This window comes from Argentina silus, assembly GCF_951799395.1.
Source record: "Argentina silus genome assembly, chromosome: 3".
Lineage (NCBI taxonomy): Eukaryota > Metazoa > Chordata > Actinopteri > Argentiniformes > Argentinidae > Argentina > Argentina silus.
The window spans coordinates 19,507,953-19,529,531 of record NC_139657.1 but is presented as its reverse complement, the minus strand read 5'-3'; the positions used below and the strand labels follow the sequence as shown (position 1 = coordinate 19,529,531).

Sequence of the window (21,579 nt, the reverse complement as noted above, 5' to 3'; positions counted from 1 at the left end):
CTGCTCTCACCGGTTAGGTGTTGCATCATGGTAAGTTGGGCCAAATGTAAGTCTTTTGTGTCTTTATCGCTCCTTTTCTTCTTTGTGCTTTTTATCACATCTTCAGCATGAACAGCATATGCTTCAATTGCGCGCAGTTTGTCTTGGCGCCAGGTGATGCAACTGCGTTTCACCATATCAGAGATGTTAGATTGTAATCCGTTGAGGAAGCTGTTTTTCAGGTGGGCTTCAAATGGGGTGATTTCAGCGGCGTTGATGTCTCGTGGTGAGTCAAGGCCGCAGTAGATCTTGTATACTTCCGTCAATCTTAAGAGATATTCGCGAACTGTCTCATCGTCCTTCTGTTTGCATGTAGCAACCATGTCCATATCCATTCTTGCGGGAAACTCACGCTCGCAACAGGCCACAATTGTCTGTATAGCATCCCTGTAGGGGCCGTTGGTGTTGTGGTTCCACTCTGAATGAGTCAGTCTGATATCTCCATCTTCTGGTGGGGGAAAGGAGCCATGAACTCTTGTCCAGCCAATCCCTGCATATTTTCCCATCAGGATCCGTCTGAGTTCATATAGAGTTGGGCGGAATTCTCTGCAAAAGGTAGTCAGCTGTTTTCCAAATCTCACCCCTCCTGCGTCTTCAGGATTTGGTAGGTGTTTTGATGCTTCTCTTATGTCTCTTTCGGCCCACGGTCTGTGGACCAACATTGCAGTGCCGTCCCCTCCCGCCACCTCTATCATTGGCAGGGTGAGTTGTGGGGGAGATTCAGGTTGGTATGTCACCCCGGACCTCGTAGCAGATGATATGCTTGCAGAGCTGTCTGGCGTGTGGGGAGACGCGGTCACTGTTGACTTTTGTGGGGTGGAGTGAGGGGTCAGGTACGGAGGTAGATCGCTTGTGTCCTCTGTGGGGGGTGCAGATGGTGCTGGAGCCCTGGGTTGCTTTGGCCTCACCACTGGTCCCGTCACGGGCGGCAGATTCTGGTTGACCTGTGGTTGGACGTTCTGCGGGGGTGGTTGTTGCTGTCGTCTTCTTGGCGGGGCGCAGCCGAGGTCGGCGTCCTGCAACTGAACACACTGAGGCACACATGAGATTTTTCCTGCCTCACTTTTCCTATCCCTTATCATAGCCTCTTTCTGACACATTCCATATGCTTTCCAGTCAGCCCCAATTTCTTCCCTTGCTCTTTCTTTCCCTTTCCTCCATTTTTAGTTTTAGTTGATCTAGTCGTTTTAGGTTAAAACTACCATCTGCTGGAAAACCAAAATGTTGTACCCAGACATGATATTGAGTAATTGATTCGTCACCATAGCTCTTTCTCATGAAATTGACATTAGGGCCAGTGTAGGCCTGATTCGGATCTTGTTTACCAAGTTTTGAGCCCATTTTGTTTTATTTCAATTTCCCTTTTGACTTGAGGTGTTCATACAAGAGTGTTGGACAATTAAACACAATGTATAACAATTATTATTACCCAAAGTATTATACCCAAAGTATTATGAAAGACAGTATTCTGTTTTAGTTTTTTCTATAACTAAAATCTTTTAGTAGTTTAGATTGGTGTTGGCGATCTAACAATAGGAACGTGATCTATACCTTGCGCGCTTTTCAGCCCTGTCTGCACTTGCTTTATCTCCTTGTATGACCCAGTCACACTCTTCCCATATACTTACTGGTATATTTTATGCAAGCACTTAAACAGTCTGTAAGTTGAACTCGTCAGTACAACTCCAGGTTTTACTAAACCTTGGTTAAAAATACTCAGGAGCCTCACTCGGTCTCCAAAAAAAACAATTCCTATGTTATCTCACACAACACCTTCGCTCTTTTACTCTTAAAACCAATAATACATTTTTATCAGTAAAACTTCATGAGAGACACATCAAAACATTTTAGTCTCGTGATGTCATGTGTTTTGGTCAATTTAAATTGTTGCCAAAGAATAAACTGAAAGTTCCTCACCAGGTTCAAGGGATCGCAGCGCTGAGTGAAGTCTGTCCCAGGGCCCTTGGTCCTTGTCACTCGGTTCTAATGAGGTTTAAGGCCGAAGACTGTTTCTTCAGGACGGTTAGTCACCTCCGGCGCCTGGTCAGAGTCCCCTCAGTCGAGCAATCCCCGACGAGCCCCCAAGATTGTTATGGAAATCTTTCAGTGAACAACAATAAACGATGTTTGGTCTCAGTTGAGAGTTTTAATGCATATAGAAAGTATTATACAACGTTGGTCAGCTGGATCAGCATTCCTTCACCAACAGTGTGGATTCAGATACTGATGCTGTGAATGAGGAGAAGACCATCCTTAACTCCAACGCTCATACGTCATAGGTCTAGGGGTAAACATATCTTGCACCTGTTTGCTGATCAAGAAGCTGGGAAAGAAGTGTAGGCGTTGTGAGCCACTATCTCAAGCCTCAGCCTGCAGTTAGGAGTGTTCCAAGGTCACATAACATCTTTGATACAAGAGAAGGAGCAGTCGGTTTTGGTTCTTCCTCAGTCACATAATTAAAAATAACAAAGTACATTGGGTCACAGAAAGGTCAATACATTTCAGTATAAAACTAAAACAAAATAGTACAAATATATTTTTTGCCATTACACACTTAGTGCTTATTTATCCCCCACTGACAGCTGTATTTGACAGCAATCCATTGATGCATGAGAAAGACAACATGAGCCACATGAGCGGTAGTCTGTTGGCTTTTTGAGATGTCACAGCTCAGGTTTCTGTTCTGTTATCCCACCCCACCAATGGCAGATTCTGTAGCATAACATCAACACTCGCTCCTCTCCCTCTCTCTACTTTCACACCTCCCCTCACCAGTGCCATGGTGGGTGGCACCTATTGGATCGAGGCAAAATGTTCTGTGAAACATTCTATGTGCAGTACAGTAAGCCCTCATAATGCTTATTTTATTAGAAAGCTCAGATAGCCCCAGGGGATTTGTTAACTAAGCGACCTTGGATAAGATTACAATACAAAAAATCCCAAGTATGGAGTGAAGCAATGTTTTGGATGTTTGTAGCATTAATGCCACAGGCTTGAGTACTGGCAGGGCATATTTGAGACCTACATTTGTAGCTAGGTAGGGTGTAAAACAAAATGTTCTCAAGGTGTGAGAAGAGGTTTGTTTGTACAATATTTGTTTCATAGTTGCATTCAATTCACCAAATCTGGCTAAAAGAAGAATTAACAAATTAGTAATATATACAAGCCATTCATAAAATTAATGAATTGTTAGTAAATACATGAACAAATGATTTGTACTGTCTTTTGTTCATGTCATCAACTGTGGTTAAATTGAAATTAACTATTTTCTCAGTCATCATGTACAAATAATTAGTTATTATAATAAATTGTACTTATTTAAAAATAAATATATAGTTTTAAATCATTTTCATGTGTATATCTATATCAGATCACCATGGATGGATGGTTTAGGTAGCCAGGGGTTTACTGTTGCAGTTAACTAAGACATGCAATACAGTTGTACTATATCTTCAGGCAGGAACAAGAGTGCTATTGACATTTGTGCGTTTTAGAGGAGAACATTCTCTGCACTTCCATTTCCAATTCCACTGAAAAGACATGCCTTATCATCTTCCCCCATCTTCCCATCATAAACAGGTGCCAAGATATCAAGAGTGGTTTGTTGTCATCATTCTTATACTGTTGGGGATGCTTTGGCCCCATGCTACTGTAAGAGTTATATTTGGAGAGTGTAACAGTAACAGTACCTGTGAAGTTCATTTTTAGCCTATATGGCATTCTGATTGGTCAAGGGACAAGTGCGCAAAGGTAGAGAGAGAGAAAGAGGAGAAGCAGAGTGGCTTCGACCGGTAATGGATGCATGTCTGTTCCGTATGCAAAGGCGAGTAAACAAGTTGTGAAGCGGATTCACTGTTACTGCATTAGTCAGTGATGAGAAACACTTTTGGACTGAATTGTTTTGCCCAGTGAATTTACAGATCTACTGTCTTCAAATCTATGTCATTGAATGCACAGATCTGGCATTACTTACCCCATGAATCCTCTCCACAGCCTCTCTCATCAATTACACACTGTGTGGATCAGGTTGTCATTACAAACTGAGCAAATGGAGAGGAACAAAACTGCTCAGGAATGCTACTCTGAGACCTGGGGAGACCTACACAAATCGACAGAGTTGAATGGCAGAGAGGAAGAACCACAGTCGATGGGACATCATCTCAGTCACTCTACAAAATTGGTCTATAATCAAGTGGCCAAAAAGAATCCCTGAATAGAAACAAATCTCTCACATTATGTTTGCAACAATGAATTCAAGGGAAACAGCAAAGAAAGTGTCTGGAAATGTGTTTAATTAAAATATGTTTATTTAAACGTGTCATAGCAAAGGATCTGAATACTTATGTAAATGAGATATTTCTGTATTTCAATTTCAATAGATTTGTAAACATTTCTAAAAACATTTTCACTTTGTCATTATGAAGATGAGGATACTGAGGGATCTGGTGTCAGTGGAGAGCAGTAGATCATTAGTGACTTTTAGGAGCACTGTTTCAGCACTGTGTTTGGTTCTGAAGCCAGACTGAAATGGCTTGTAGAGTTGATGTCCTCTAGATTTGAGTTGACGGAGCTCAGGGTATACCAGGGGCCGGAGTGTGTGAATAACGTTGAATATGTTGTTGTAGAACTTCACCAGTTTTGTTGGGGAGTCTGACTCAGATGGGGGAGGGGAGCCAAAGATGGACTCAAAGATGCAGGCAGAGAGAGAGCTAGTGTTGATGGCCTTGAGGTTCCCGAACTTGATGGTGCGTTTCTGATTTGGGTCAGGAGTGGGGATGTCAACATCAAAGAGAATGGCTTGGTGGTCAGAGATAGTGGCAGTCAGATTTCCAACGGTAATGCCAGTGGAGCAAACCAGGTTGAGGTTATGGCAACGGTTGTGTGTGGGGAAATCAACATGTTGTGTGATGTTAAAACAACTGAGAACCTCCAGGAATTCAGTGGCTAGTTCACAGTCAGCAGAATCAACATGGATGTTGAAATCACCAAGCAGTAGAATTGATGGTGATGGGGACAAGAGCTCAGTCCGGAATGTGGACAGGTCAGAGAGGAATGCAGGGTCAGGCTTGGGGGGGGGGGGGCGGTAGACAACAGCAACAACCAGAGGTTTAGACACAGGTAGCTTCATGGCAAAGCATTCAAAAGATAGGGGAGCCTGGATGGATACTAGGCTTGTTTTTAGGTGACGATTGATCAGACAATTGAAAATGGCAATTCCACTACAATTGCAGTTTGCATTGAGAGAATTTGCGCAAAGAAAATGCACGGATGGAGTTTATTGTCAGTAGGGGACCGCTGAGAGAAGACTGCACCTATCCCCGTATCCGAGGCATCCACCTCCACGATGAACTGCAGGGCTGGATTGGGTTGGATGAGGACCGGGGCGGAGATAAAACGGCGCTTGAGGGAAACTCGGACCAGTATGATGATACCCGAGTTTACGAGTTATGACATTTCCACTGTCAACTTTTACCTTCTCGTCAGAAAACAGACGTTGATTTTTACAGTATATGGTAAACGTGTAAACAGTAGCCTATTCATCTTTCTGTACAGCTTAGGCTACAAACTGTTGCAATACATAATGTGGCACAGTAATGTAATATCAGATACGACATACATATACAACAAAGACATTTACAGTAGCCTGAGGATTATGAGGAAAACATGAAATAGAAGTCAATTAATTTAATGAATTTGATCAGAGTTGGAGTAAAATGACTGAGACTGACATTACAATTTATTTAGGTATACTTTGGCTTGAGAAGAGTGAGAAGAATTATAGCCTATTGTTGATAGATGTAGGCCTACAGTGTGATTTTCCCTGAGAAAAATCAAAACTTTTTTTTAATTTTTTTTTATCAAAGCTGTGATTCACTTCAATTACAGTCGCTCTTATGTTACATATGCTACCTGTGGAAACATCATGCTGTTTTTATAGTTTTACACTAGGTGGCAGTATACAATCATAAATCTTGGGTCGCCTACTACGTGTAAAACACCGGTGATACATCGCTAGTCCAGAAATCGATACTCCATGATAGTCCAGAAAGCTATGCTGAAGACTTTAGGTTATTTTTATTTGTTTATTTGTTATTATAATGGAAGGGTATCAGCTTTGAAATACAAGTTCTATCAGATAGCATTGCTTGCATAATTTCGATTCCTTTTTTTATTTTGTATTTTTTTAATCCCTACCAGAAGAAAAATCAAGTTTACACCTACATACAGCTATTTATCATACTTGGTAAGACAACCTTACTTCCCTACATGTAAAAAAGATAAAGAAAAAGTTTCTTATTATTGTATCTAATTGTCCTCCATTATCCTTCCCGCAAAAGCCCCCCATCATACCAAAAAGGATTGAAAAAAGAAAAAAAAGTATTGAGGTTTACATACTATGCAGCAGGGTTCACTGTTGCTCTAGTGATAGGTAACCCTCCCAACTACAGCTGTCAAGGGCAGTGACAAAAGCCTCTCCCTGGGTGAGAGTTATCATGTCATGTTACAACCTATGGTTAAAACCACACAGTGCATCTCTTCTCTTCTGTGTATGTCTCTGTCACTCTCCCTTTGTGTCAAAAGCTCTCTCCTCCACACACACACACACACACACACACACACACACACACACACACACACACACACACACACACACACAGGTAGGTCTACCGGTATATGTTTTGCTTTTTTTAAGTCCCCTTTCAAATGATTGCACAGGTGAGTAGCAATGTTAATGTTGATGAATGACCTTGACAAGGAATTCCGATGTCTTCCTTTTAAATGAGCTCTTCCTGAGGGGATCACAGAGAGGAATACATTATGCATATCATCCATTATTCATGGCCTTGAGTCATGTTACCATCAGACATGGCTCTCAGAAAATGTCTAAGGACGGACATGTATACACCTGATCCTGGCCAGGCCTATGTGTCATGAAACATATGGTGCATTGGATTTGGATAACCACAGTTTGACCAATCCATTACTATGACATAGCCATCTGTCAATTTCGTTGACCTCTTATTCAATAAGTAACTGCTCATGAAAGGACTGCTTACTGCCTACCTACTATGTTTGCAATACAATGCAAAAAATAGATGCATTCACAACATTTATTTTGCTCCGAGAAAATGTCGAAACCTACTCATAGGTTACCCGTACCACTAATATACTATTATGTGAGTAGCCTAATGTCAATTACATGATCTCAGGCGGTCCAAATTCAAAAACTCTCTCATTTCGAGTTGATCCCGACAGAGTATTGGATGTTTGCGGATCTGTTCTTTATAGCCCCGCCTCCAACTGTCAGAGTCCTTACTGCGTAAAATGCAGAGCACTGTTGCTGCACTGTGTGCTAAGATGTAACGAAAGTTTGGACGTACGGTAATCATTTGAGTATTTTCAAGTATTAGGAGAAAAGGTTTACTTTACAGGATACATCGCACTATTGGGCTTGGCGCACATCTAATTTCCTTAGTGGAACGTTTTGTGCCACTACTCATTCCAAAACCCTCTTCACAGTATGAGGTGCAGTTATGGCAAGGAGTAATAAGTCAGTTGCGAGGACCCTGGAGGATTTGACGCTTGATTCGGGTTATGGTGGAGCAGCGGACTCCTTCAGGTCTTCCAGTGTGTCTTTGTGCTGTTCCGAGGCACATATACCTTATGCGCATGGGGGGAATTTTTGGCATTTAACCGACTCAATGCACAGTCGACACAACAGCCTGGACACTGTCAACACCGTCCTGGTCGAAGACGCCGAGATCCTGGAGTGCTCTGGCCAGTGCGCTAAACTACCCGAGCTAGAGGACGTGCCATGGAGCCTCGGGGAAGTGGAGAGCGCACTGAACAAAGACGAGGAGTTGAGACTGGGGACCCATTCACAGGAGATCCTGGCCAGACTCTCGGTCCTCATCAGCCGTGCGCTTGTGAGAGTCGCCAAAGAGGCGCAGCGCCTGAGTTTGCGCTACGCCAAATGCACCAAATATGAGATTCAAAGTGCCATAAAGATTACCCTATCTTGGACTGTGTCGGTTAACTGCATCACCGCGGCACTCAGTGCCTTGTCTCTGTACAACATGAGCACAGAGGACAAGTTCAGCCGCGGTAAGTCGGCCCGATGCGGACTGGTTTTCAACGTGGGGAAGTTCTTCAGGTGGATGGTTGATAGCAGGGTTGCGGTGAGGATCCACGAGCACGCGGCCATCTACCTGTCAGCTTGCATGGAAAGCCTTTTCCGAGATGTGTACGCACGGGTGCTGCGCAGCGCCCTGGTGGAAAAAGATAACGGGATTCCGAAGTTTACTGTTGAGTCCCTCGAACAGGCCATCAACAACGATTCGGAGTTATGGGGTCCCCTGCAGCTGTATCAACATCTAATCTGTGGGAAGAATGCTAGCGGTAAGTTGTGTGAGAGTGCACTTGAAAAGCCCTATTAAACAACAACAGGCCCTGCGAAATTCTCATTAATTTCTCCAAACGGTTTGACCTGTCAGGAACGTTATGTTTAATATCTTATAACTTTGTGTTTTAAAGTAGGCCTAATGCTCATTTCCAAGTTTCATTCTTTGGAATCCTCTCACACAATGGGGGAGGAGGGGGTTGATTTCTCCATTGAAGTGGTACAGGCCTGTGTCATGTGGAGAGGGCACTGTCAATCACAATCTAATCAAACCCATTCTCAATATCATTTCACAATGACAAATCTACTGCAGTAATAACATGTATAAGGCAATGTCTCTCTATGGCATAGTTCTAGTCTATTGTCAGTCCCCTGGCATCTGGGGTTGATAGTGGTGGTGTCAGTGTGGTATCCCTGGATGGCCTCTGTTGAGTTGCACTGACTGTCAATTCTCTATGCATCTGAATACTGAATGTCCACATACAGAACATACACTGACATCACTGAGTTTTGTTAGCTTGCTCTAATGATAGTTGGAGGGGAGAGAAAGGTCAGCCAGCCCTACAGAAGCACCCAACCCCTCTTAGCAGTGAATCATCTTCTATTCAATAGAGGACATTATCAGAATTCCTCTTCAGTGTTGTGGTTCTGTCAGTGCATGATGCACCATCCTCGGGGTGTATGTTAGAGAGTTCCTCTCTCCCAGCCCAGTCTAATGATACCCGGCAGACACGATCACTCCATCCAGAGGGAAGCACTTTCAGTCATGTGTACATTACAGATAATACCTTTTTCAAAAGGGTGTTTTTCCATAACATACAAAACAGCCATTTCACACAGACGCAGGCTCTTGCACAACGCTTCACCATTGCTCATACAGAAATGACATTTCATAAGTGATAACCAAATGTAAGAGCCATTATTAGCCCAGTGATAGATGCAGTAAAAGTGCCGGCGTGGCACTGACTCCAACAGGTTTATGTAATGCTGAGCCTCTGGGCTTGTATGTGTTATCATGCGTTATACAGAGTGATGTGAATGAGACTGAGTTGAAGACAGAGGATAGGGCGCTATTGATGCAGCTCTAAAGAGAATCGAGTTCCATGTGGGTGAGGGTTATAAGAAGGACCCTATAAGGCTCTGGAGTTTTTCATGGTCAGGTCACATGTTTAGGAAAGACTCAGGCCTCAAGATTCAGGACATATTGCTAAATGGCTCAATGCAAAGGGTCATGGCAGCTTAATCCAAACAGTTTTTCAAGCAGTTTTCACACCCGTTCATATGAGGGCAATCTTTTGATTGATTTGTCTCCAGCAATATTTTCCCCATATTTTGTATACTGTATATATAAAACCGACTTCTTCTTTATACAGTAAGAAATTGTCAGAGCTCAAAATGCATAATGACCACACTGAAAGATTATGGCCATCATTGTGTTATCACTCTAATCTTCAAAAGACCTATATAAAATATAATATCATATATCTATCTAAGTGCAGATTGACCTTTTCACCCAATCATAACCGCCGCCCCCCACATCATTCTCCCTCTGACAAGTGGGAGTAATTGAGTTGATTTTTCCTTATTTTTCCTTAAGCTCTCTCTCTCTCATATATCTATCTCATATGTATAGCTATATGCTTATCTTTATGGGATCTCTGTGACCAGATAGCTATTTTTCCCTCTGTGCGTTCATAAACAAATCTCCAAATCCACTGGTCTCCAGAGATGATTTGGCAGATTGGGCTCCTCAGACAGAGGAGGGGGTGCACTTTCCCTGTACGCTGGAAGGCACTTGCCCTGCAAGTGTCCTATACCTATACTGTAGTTAAAACGTTACTATTCAGATGACTAAGACTAAGATAGTCCACAATTGCTGGGCACTGGAAAGAATTGTACACATTGCTCTACGTTTATCAGTTCCTGTTGGTGTTACAATGTGTGTGATGGCCATTTGAAATAGTGGTGACCATGGGTACACTACACAGTACACCACAGGCCCATAATATCTTCACCACACATTTCTTCTCACACAATACTTCTCCTACAGCAATGCCTGTTCTCATATACTGTACCAAGCTGTTCTCAGTTGGTACATCCAGCATATGGCCCTGCAGGACCTCCCCTCCCACACACCTCAGGGGCTTATTTCAGCTACCGCCTCAGTGTTTCTCTCAGGTGTTGGATTCCCCTCTCTGCCTGTGGGATCCTGTCAAGACAGGAAGCTTGCTATATGGTGGAATATCAGCAGTAGCAGCTCATGGCTTTGTCTTGGCTTTGATTTTCTCCCTTTGGACATGTCACAAAGAATTTATAGAGAAACACTATACTGATGCTCAGGGGGTTCTACCCACCTGAGGAGCACTTGTATTCACACCTAAGCTGTGGGATGTCTTGACTTTTTGTCATGCACCTTTCAAGTCTTGGCATATATGGAGATGGATGGTAGCTGGGAGGAGGGTCTCATATGTAGATGGTAGCTGGGAGGGTTAGGGTTAGGGTTAAGGTTAGGCCTCACCTGGTGTATCAAAGCCAGTGCCCCATGGCAGCTGACCATTCACACAACTCCCAGTGTAAGACGAATACTGTTAGAACGGAATTATGAAAAAACTTCAGATGAAAAGGAACATTGATCCTCTGCCAAAATATATTGTGCTTAAAAAAAAAGTCATCATTCATTTTGTTTTGCTCCACCAGTTCAAATCGATCTAGTTGATTTTGTTACCTAATGCATCCTGAATTCAGATGTGATTCAACAGAACCTTTATGGTGTGCTACAGTATGTCAGGGTGTGTCTCCATGGAGACTAGAGCTCCTGGAGAATGTGCAGATCCCATTCACGTTTATGTCTTATCCAGTGTTGCCCTGCGAGGTCGGTGCCTGGTGCCCTGGTGCACAGTGACATGTGCTCTGGGAAAGACTGTAGCCCACCAGGAATGACAGGGGTCTGCTGCTACTGTGGTACCAGGCAGTACCAGTGGAGACCAGGCAGCCCCTCTGTAACATCTAGCTCTGGGATATCTGTGGCAAAGAAAACACACACGCACGCACAGACGCACGCACACGCACACACACACACACACACACACACACACACACACACACACACACACACACACACACACACACACACACACACAATCCTGTGGATAAAGCAGAAGAAGAATTAATGAGGAGCTTGGGCAGGGAATGTTGATGTTACACAGTGTCTGATACTGTAGTCTCACAAACATTTGAAGCATCACTCTCTCGGTGTTGAGTTCTTGCCAAATTTACTTCAGTTAATCAGTTTTTCATCTACTGCTGTGCCTGATGACACACACAGCTGGCAGACTCGCAGTAAGCACAGTCACGCTCAGTCATAGTCAGCGTCTATGGGAGCCGGTGAGACTGCAGTTATTGTACACTATCTTATACAGACAGAAACTGAGGATCAGCATCCTTGTATCGAAAAGCCGCCAACAGTGCAATGTAAAGCTGTCATAAACACAAAGCAAGGAAGATGTATGGTGCAGGTTATAATCCAATGAAAACGCTGCAGCCTAGGGTATGTACACTCACTGAGCACTTTATTAGGAACACTATACTAATACTGGGTAGGGCCTCTCTTTGCTCTCAAAACAGCCTCAATTCTTCATGGCATTGATTCCACAAGATGTTGGAAACATTCCTTTAGATTCTTTTAGATTCCTTTAGATTCTGGACAGGATTGCATCACACAATACCTGCAGATTTTTCAGGTCCACTTTCAAGCTGTGAATATCTCGTTCTACCATATCCCAAAGGTGTTCTATTGAATTCAGATCCAACATTGAACATTGTCATGTTCATGAAACCAGTTTGAGACGACTTTTGCTTTGTGACATGGTGCATTATCATGCTGGAAGTAGCCATTAGAAGATGGGTAAATTGTGGCCATGAAGGGATGCACATGGTCAGCAACAGTACTCAAATAGGCTGTGGCATTCAAGCAATGATTGATTGGTATTAATGGGCCCAAAGTGTGCTAAGAAAACATTTCCCACACCATTCCACCACCTCCACCATGAGAAGGTGTACAAGTGTTCCTAATAAAGTGTTTGGTGAGTGTATACATACATGTAATTGCAACCAACCTATGATTGGGGAATAGAGTCATACTGATAGGACAGAGAAAGAAGAACTTCAGAGGTCATAAGACTTAATGGCTCAATTCTGGGACATTTAGCTTGCTCTCTGTCCTTTGATGTGTTTTTGCATTGTTGAAATGGAAGGACAATAGCATTTGTCATTTTGCAGCTTTGCATGTCTATTTACAATGCTGCAGTCATCCTTTGTGTATTATTCTACCTCAGAAATATGTGAGAGAGAAGAAGAGCTAAAATTGATACAGACAGTATGACATGCCAGGGCAAGACAGAAGGGCTCTGCTTCCTGATTCATTATAAGAGAACTATGAACAATGGTTCTCAGTAATTTGCACACACACACACGCACGCACACATGCACCCGTCCTATCTTTTACCATGTGAGAGACCAGTCAGCCAGAGAATCAGAGAGAGGTGTGTGTGTGTGTGTGTGTGTGTATGCGGTAGGAGGGGGGGGTGCTTATCTCTGCAGGACACTCCACTAGCTGGTGGATGGAGTGAAAACTCTCTCTGTTTTGTGGTAGCTACCATGTCATCCAGTCCCTCCTAGAAAGACGCTGCCCTGTACTGCATCATTCTGTGAGATCATTGGTGAACATCTCTTGGTCACGAATGCACAGGCCCAACATCAGAGCTGTAAACACACAATAACATTTTGAGGGCATTGGTCGAGGATAATTCAATAAATCATGATTGGCTCTTCATTCTAAGGTATTCTAGATTCTCAATGGCATATAAGTCAATAAGTGTTTTAGTATTTGCCTGTGTGATGCTTAGCTATGGTACTGTAAGCATATGTCAGAGATGGTGCTTTCTTTTGGATTTGTCAAATAATGGTAGGGACACTATTATTCTAACCTTGTGTAAAACACTTTATATGTATTTCCCCCGCAGAAGGGAAATAAATGACTATCAGCTGTGCAAACACAGAGCTGATATAGTCCATGTAAGATATAAGCAACCTCTGCTCCAGGCGTGTCAGTGTCTCAGTGAAATAAACATGGACCTTTTCCCATGTGGTGAGGTGTTATCTTAAGTTAAGACGGTTCAGGGTACCCATGCATTGAGAACAACATAAGCACATTTTCCCCCTCACACTATCTACAGAGGATGTCACTGTAGACATGCAGTGTGTGAGAGAGAACAGCAGCACACATAATTACACTCTTTTTGCTGGGTCACTTCCTAGTGACTTCCATTGGATCTGCTGATGGAATACTGATTCTGCTCCGAAGGACTGGCATCCCATTACATCCCCTGGGAGCTCAGAGCAGTGACCTCTGGAGTGTGTGTTAGTGTGTGTGTGCACGTGTGTGTGTATGTGTGTGTGTGAGTGTGTGCTTGCGAGCGTGTGTCTGCTTCTGAAATCTATCACAGCCTTGCCCCTTTCTTGCCTCTCTCAGAGCACCCCTGACCTCCCCAAAATCTAGACAAATGAGTTTCATAAGACTACTCAAGATGTGAATATGAGGCTACAGTCTCTCTTCTCTTCTGAGTTTCTGCCTCTCCTTGCTCTGTGGAGACATAATGAGGCACCATTCTGCTCTTGCTTTGATTGACGGTAGGAACTGAGTTGGGGTAACCTTGTCCTGTCCTCCTAGTCTAGCGGGGGTCTAATAGTGCTGTCAGTCGAGACATGGAAGGCCCCGCTGGGAGGCAGATTCTCCCTGAGCCCAGCAGACTGCAGGCTCACTGACACATGTGTCTGGGCCATGACAGATATTCCCCCACCCAACTTCAAGCTGTAGTTGTAGTGTTTAGAGTGGAGAGAAAGCCTTAAAATGACAGGTTGGAAATGAATATTTTCACACGCACATCCACACACAAAATAGGGTAGTTACATTGCAGTCAGGAACCATATTCCTTTAAGCCTTTATGATGGCTTTCGCCCCTCAATCTCAGACACTGAATAACTGAGACGCACAACCTTGTCAAGTACCAACGACATATGGTACACATTACCTCTCGAAGGTATATGTCTTTTTTTTTGTTTCATGACATTTTTTATTGCAAACACATGTTCGTTCCTGCATGACTCTTATTTCATCCTCATTGTGGATCAGTGAGAGGCAGAATAACAGCCTCATTGTAAGGAGACAGATGGAGAGCAGGTACAGCAATTTCCTTCATTTTGGAGGAAGGAAGGAGACAGCAGCACTTTCATTGCCTTTTACAATCCTTTGACAAACGGATTCACATGAGAGGGTATTCCATGTATCTCTCAGGGGGAGAAGGAAGGACAACATTGTAAGCACCTCAAAGTTTTCTCTATCAAGGGAGCATTTTGCAAGGCCACAGATGGACTTGAGAGACTTGTGATCACCGAAACTGCGGTACTGTAAATAAGTATGTGCTCATCACAGTGATATCCCAGTGTTACTGTTTAGACACAGAGGTTTATGGAACCTGACTGAGTCACAGGGTTGGGAGAGCAGGTGACAATGGGTTTGTTCTCAGCGTGTCGCCCCGGTAACCAGACAGGTGTGTTTGAGAGAGTCTCGCCCACTTCCTGCTAAGAGTCTTGCACACATCTTGCCTGGCGTGAAGAGATCTCACTTACAAAGGTGACCCAGATCAAGGAAGTGCATTGGGATAGATTTCTAAACCAGTAGAATGTTCTGGAAGTCAGTGAATTCACAGACTTCCAAAACATTCCCACTGGTTTGGAAACAGAATAAAACACTCATTGTAACCAATGTTCTGTACACATGAGCTACTATGGAGCTTCTGTTTCAGCCCAGGCAGTGAAGTTGTTGGTGTAATTTACTGAAGAATTGTAAGTTAAGTTTTGGTACAATTTATGTGCGTCCCTGTCCTGTCTTCCCCTGCGAGTGAGCGATAGTGAGAGAGTGATGCTCAGTCACAGGGAAAGCTCCTGAGCCGCATGATTAAACTAATGAAGCACTCATCATCATAGAGCTCCTAACTGATTGACTGCCTGCCGTGAAGCCGTGCCGGGCTGGGGACTGGGGCATCTGTGATCACAGAGACAAAAGACAGTGTGTTTGATGCATGCGAGGCAGGAAACTAATTAACGAGAAACGCTAACAAATGTCTCCTCCTCCACAAACCTAGTCCAGTGGAATTCCGATGCTGGCTCTACGCTCATCCCTATGTCCCATATTAATATTGTTCCTAGCACAAAGAAAGCCAGCGGACTGAGGGGTGAGGTACTGTATTGTTTTGAAATTGGGATAGGGAGTTGGAAATGTCAAATTCAGATCTGAGGTTGATTCAGTCTTCATCAATATATCATGCATTATTGATGGTACTCAGGTGACTGTGATTGATTGTGATCTCTGCCATGGTAACCTTTTGCACACCTGCAGAGCCCATCACTTCATGTGAGATGAGAGAGAGAGAATGAGAGAGAGAGAGAGAGAGAGAGAGAGAGAGAGAGAGAGAGAGAGAGAGAGAGAGGGCAAATTAAGACCTATTAGAGCTGTCTCCACTGGTGGGCGAAGCTGTATCCTTCCGATTTGGTCTATTTGCTCCCCCTCCTATCGGTGGCTAAAAGTAGGCCAGCCAGTGCCTAAAAGCAGAGCTGCCAAAATGACTGCACAGGCCTGCACTTGACAAGAGGGATGACAAGAGGTCTGGCAGGAAGGGCAGGACATGGGGCCAGTGAGAAGAGGAAGTACTTACATCTAAAGTCAAAAGGAGACAGGGATAGCACAGTTACAGCCAACAACTCCACATGTTAAACAAAGCTTAGTTGTTGTTGCTATGTTATTACAAAGCAATACACTGGTGAAGTGGAACATCACTGGAGACACCTAAATATTTGCCTGCCAAACTTGATCCCACCGTAATAAAATTGACTAGTGTTAATTATTTTGCTTTCCCCATCATCGCAGAAACTAAGACAATGTGAAAAACTGTGCAGGTTAGAAGATTTATTTTCAAAAGTCGGTTCAGCTATATTAGCAACTGGCCACGTTAGCCAAATTACTTAACCAATACACGTCTCAAATATCAAATAAAAATATTTTATCATGCTCAAAAAATAGCTAAAATAGCATTATTTACTAGTCTCCTATGGAGCCTTCAATACAAACTTACTATGTTTGTCCCCAAACAGCTTTGTTGTCATGGTATTCTTGGATTATGATGCATTTACTTTACCAGCGTATAACAAGATTATCATGTAACTGTGTCAATAAGGTTTCTAAGACAGTAAGAACAGCATTACTACACAGGTGCATAACAGTGACTTACTAAAGTGTGACCTATTATTGAAACACCATTTTTATGTACATAGTTGTATCATTTTTTCAACTTCAGATCTCTACTATATGTATAAAAAAAACACAGCTACATGTGTCTTTTTTGACTTCTTCTTATGCAATCGTGTCATCACATTGTCCGACAGGCTCCGTGTGACTGATAATGCTTAGTGACACCCTGTATAGGGGCATGTACAGGGTCACTGCCCTGAGGGGTGTTTCCTGTGTTAATGGAGTGGAAGGGCATTGTGATAGAAACTCAGCCCTCTGCCCTCGATCACTACCTCCAGCTATATGATAACCTAAAGAAAGGGAGAGGGTCTCCAGGGCAGATGAGTGATGTTGACCCCTGTGTTAACACCCACCCCACTGCAGGGGTACAGCTCCACATGCAGGGTGTGTGTGTGTGTGTGTGTGTGTGTGTGTGTGTGTGTGTGTGTGTGTGTGTGTGTGTGTGTGTGTTGATATAACTGCATGTGCCCCATGTGAACAGATCCATACTGACATTAAGCCAACATTCCAGAGCATCAGAAGCACTCTCCCCTCCACCTCAGGGCATGTAAAGCATCGATTTTCAGACCTGTTAAGCCCCCCCCCATTCATAACCTCTTCATAGTGCATGTAAGTAGTGCATAAGCATTTCATGAAAGCAAGTTCACATTGAATGCTTTACTGTATAATTTCAAGCCGTTGACATTACCATGACAGGAGACCCCAAGATCAAATTGCATTGGTTAATAAGCCTTCTTTCATATGTTATGAGCCTTACTAGTCTATTATTTCAATCAGCCCACATCAGTGAATTGTCATTACTTGTCCTGTGCATCCTTACTATGAATCATTCATGTATGCTCTATGTTCATATATGTATCACGAATGAGCAAGACTACCATCACTTTAGTTTGGGGGTATAGACATAATTTCTCGAGTATATATACAAAGAGGTTATGAATGCAGTAGATCTACAGTACACAACAAGGTAATTATGCTTTACGAAGCTATTTTGAATGAAAATACCACCACCACTTTTGCCCAAGGGGATCTAAAGGGGCCGATATGAATGCTTCTCCACTTTAGTTCATGGGATAAAATTAATTTATAGAACATACATGAATGATTCATAGTCTAAGGGATGCACAGGACAAGTAATAACAATTTACGAATGTGGGCTGATTGAAGTAATACATTCACATGGGTGTTCCCATACAAGTCATCCATGAACAAACACTATTAGAATGGACCGTGACAGTCTCCATTAGAGAGCCTCCATGAGTACATTCAAAGGCAAATCACATGTGGCACCGTATCACAGACAAGTCGGGTTCATAACATAGTGGTCTTAGGGTCTTCTATACTATGCTGAGAATGGAGGAGCTTTTTCCTGCTTTTTCTTAAGTCATGGTAAAGTCAACAGCTGACATAAAGCATTCAATGTCATCTTGCATTGTTGTTGTTGCCTTGTTTTCATGTAATACTTATGCACTACTTATAATTGCACTATGAAGAGGTTATGAATGCGACATGAAGTCATTCTGTCAGTACCCTTCAAATAATGTGTCACCTTTTTGCCTTTAGTGCCAATACATAGGATGACAAAGTTTTGTTTGAAGACGTTGTCGCATAACTCCAAGGATAGGAGTTACTGACTGTAATTCAACACAAAGGTAAAGGCATCTGCATGTCAGTCCTGACAGGCTGAAGAAATATGAAAGCATGCTTTCCGATCTATTTTCATCAAAGTGTAATTGGATTTTTGATGTGAGGGATAACAGAATTGCCTGTGCTCAGAGCGTTGTTAGGGCAGTGGGGAATTAAAAAAAAAAAGTATGTGTATAGGCAGATTTATGTGCTACAGACAAGGTCATAGTGTGTATAATCAAACTGGAGAGACCATGAGATTTTGCAATTTGTGTTTGGATTCAAATTATCCCCCCTTTTGGATTCAGACTTAAACAAATAAATCATGTCTTATCACAAGAGCCTTACTTCTCAAGGCCATGATTGTCACTGCAGAGAAATGAGAAAGTAAATGATTTTGATCTACTCAGGGACCTTGGACAGATACTGTACACCACTCAGTCTGCAGCCCCTCCATCGGGCCAAGTCACATTCACCATCAATTGTCATCAGAAATAGTTAACATTTGAAAAAGCAACTACAAAACCTACAATCCTGAAAGTGAGCCTCACTAAAAACAGTGTTGAGTATAAAATACAGTAAGGTCCGATGTAATATCCTATGAATACAGTATGTCATATATTGTCATTATTTTCTCTGGGCTATCGGCCTATGAAGTCCCTAAGGGCTAGACACAGGCACCTCTTCCAACACATCCGAGCCCCTGGAGTTTATCCTATAAGGTGGTTGGAGGCAGGCAGGTTAGCCAGGATGTGGTTTGATGAAGTGGATGTCACTGAAGTGGATGTCACTGAAATTGACAGGGACCATGTGAGTCTGGTTTAAACATGTTTTTGTACAGTGTTGTAGAGCTGATCTGGCCCTTTTTGGTTCTGAACATCTACAATACATTATTCAGAATAATTTCTGTCTTGGAAAAATCATCATAGCTCAGTTGAGAATTGAGAAATATGAGACCACGTCATATTTTATTGCATTGGATGGGTGCTCTCCACTCTGCATAACATTAATCTTTATTTGCCTGTGCTACTCTGTCATTTCCAACCCAAAATATAACACTCTAAAGTCTTTATAGCCACAGAGGCAGGGGGGGTTCACCTACCTTTGAATGATGATGCCTATAAGCATTCACTGTATACAATATTTCTCTGAAATCATGTGCTGCACTCTTTGATCACAGATTATATCTCCCCAGCCAACTGTAAGGCATCATGGGAAAATGACTCAAGATATGCTTTGTGGGTCCATTAAGCTCTTTATTTTCCACTGAATTCACCCACTGGCAGGGCCTCAATGGAGTTCAAGCGTCATTAAGGAGCCATTAAGAGATGCTTTATTTGAAAATTAAATCCAGCTCATTAGCCTATGGAAGGAAAGTAGTACATAATAATGTATCTGGTCCTAGCGCTTTGCTCCATTTAGATACTGCCTCAGTTAACAACAGAGCTAATCACAACATGCAGCTATGCTCATTCCTGGACAGAAATGCAGTTTTGTGACAGAGGGTTTTATGTTTATGTTTATTGCGTGAATCCAAATTGTGGTGGAGCTGATATCACCATCTTTAGTTCAATCCCAGTCACCTTGTAAGCTGTACACTTTAGTAATGGTTATTATGACTTGAACACAGTCACTGGAAATCCTCTCAGGAATTCCCCTCAAACACCCAACAAAATGACATCATCCTTCGCCACACTCAAAACAAAACAAACACAAGTTGGGCAGCCCACTCACCCCCGCTATTCCACTACAGCACAGGCTGTGTCGTGTAGTCAAAACAGCGTGACCCACTGAAATGGTTCCTCCTTGTTAGCCATGCTCAGCAATCTCTCTTAGATTTACTGCCTCATTAAATGTGCTTTTGATTCTGAAGTGGATGGCTCCATTGCCCATAATGATGGGTCTTTAAAAGAGTATTACAGCCCGACTCTGGGACTGGGAAGACCCAAACCATGGTGCTGATGTCATAATAGACCCGCTCCAAGAGGGAGGAATTTTTGGGGCTCCTGTGTCAGTGATATAAAATCATCTCCGATCTCTTTTTTATTTAGCTAAATCTTTACCCGCAGTTTTACTGCTCAGAAAACAAAGCGATAGTCAAACGTTATTTGAATGCATTATTCAATGTGTTTAGTGCTGTCTGCTAATGATCACAGTACTTTTAACCATCAGGGTTATGTTCATGATTAGTTAGTTTTATTGACATGATGGATGGATTTCAGATGGATGATATGGTGCTTTGGAGAAGAGAACCTTAGCTGACGTCAAACACATCCTAGTACTACTGGTATGGAACAACATACAGTAGAGGACCCACATGGACCCACATGCTTGGTTTGTGGGCTTGTTGGCATTGCGTTTTTTAGACCCTTGGTGTAATGAAGAAAAGATGGCCCAAAGCCACATAAAAGCAGGGGCCATTATGAGAACAACATTCCCTTATCCCGCAAGCAAGAACCCCCAAGCATGCTTTGTGATGACAGCATTCAATTTGCTGATGCCAGGACTATGCTCTCTTCTAGCTCTGAATATGAACTGTTAGAAGAAACAACAGAGTAATTTATTTACAGTTCGACTGGATTATTGCTCTTGTAAATTGTCAAAATACAGAATAATATGGTGTTGTTTTTGTTCTTTTATTTGATCAGAATGCAAAAAAAAAGACAGAATAAATAAATAAAAATAACTGGGAATGTTTTTGATAATCCATACAGTGAGGATCAGAAAATATAAATGGTTCTTGTGTGTGATGTGTTCCCTGCAGGAAGTGTTTATCAATGGCAGCATTCCTTTATATTAACTATATACAGTATGTAAATGTTGATACAGAGAGAATCAATCAGAATGATAGAAATAGTCTTAGAGAAAGCGAGAGAGAGACAAACGAGCAGAGATGTAATCAGAGAGTTACCGTCACTCACAGGAAGGTGAGCCGCCGCCTGCATTTCCTCTCTCACCTGTAGAGCTGTGTTCCCTTGGGGAGGGAAATAAATGCGACACACTGCGTCTCTGATCTTTAACTCTCCACTTACTCATTACTGGTTCTGTTGTGTAGTTCTCATAAGGTCTGTACTATAGCTTTGAGCAACACACCGTATGCATCACAACACTGAAATAGTGGTACTGCAGAAAGGTGTCTCTTTCCCTT

The 21,579-nt window shown here is 42.7% G+C and overlaps 1 protein-coding gene across 1 annotated transcript in view; it reads left to right on the top strand.

Annotated features, from left to right (window-relative positions):
* Positions 1-7,574: 7,574 nt before the first annotated feature.
* btbd11b (BTB (POZ) domain containing 11b) overlaps positions 7,575-21,579 on the top strand; it is a gene marked incomplete at its 5' end in the record, with an annotated part of 51,266 nt that continues 37,261 nt past the window's right edge. Inside the window, one exon of the mRNA XM_083666312.1 lies at positions 7,575-8,439. Coding sequence (XP_083522438.1) covers positions 7,575-8,439 — 865 coding nt within the window. The remainder of the gene's footprint in view (positions 8,440-21,579) is intronic.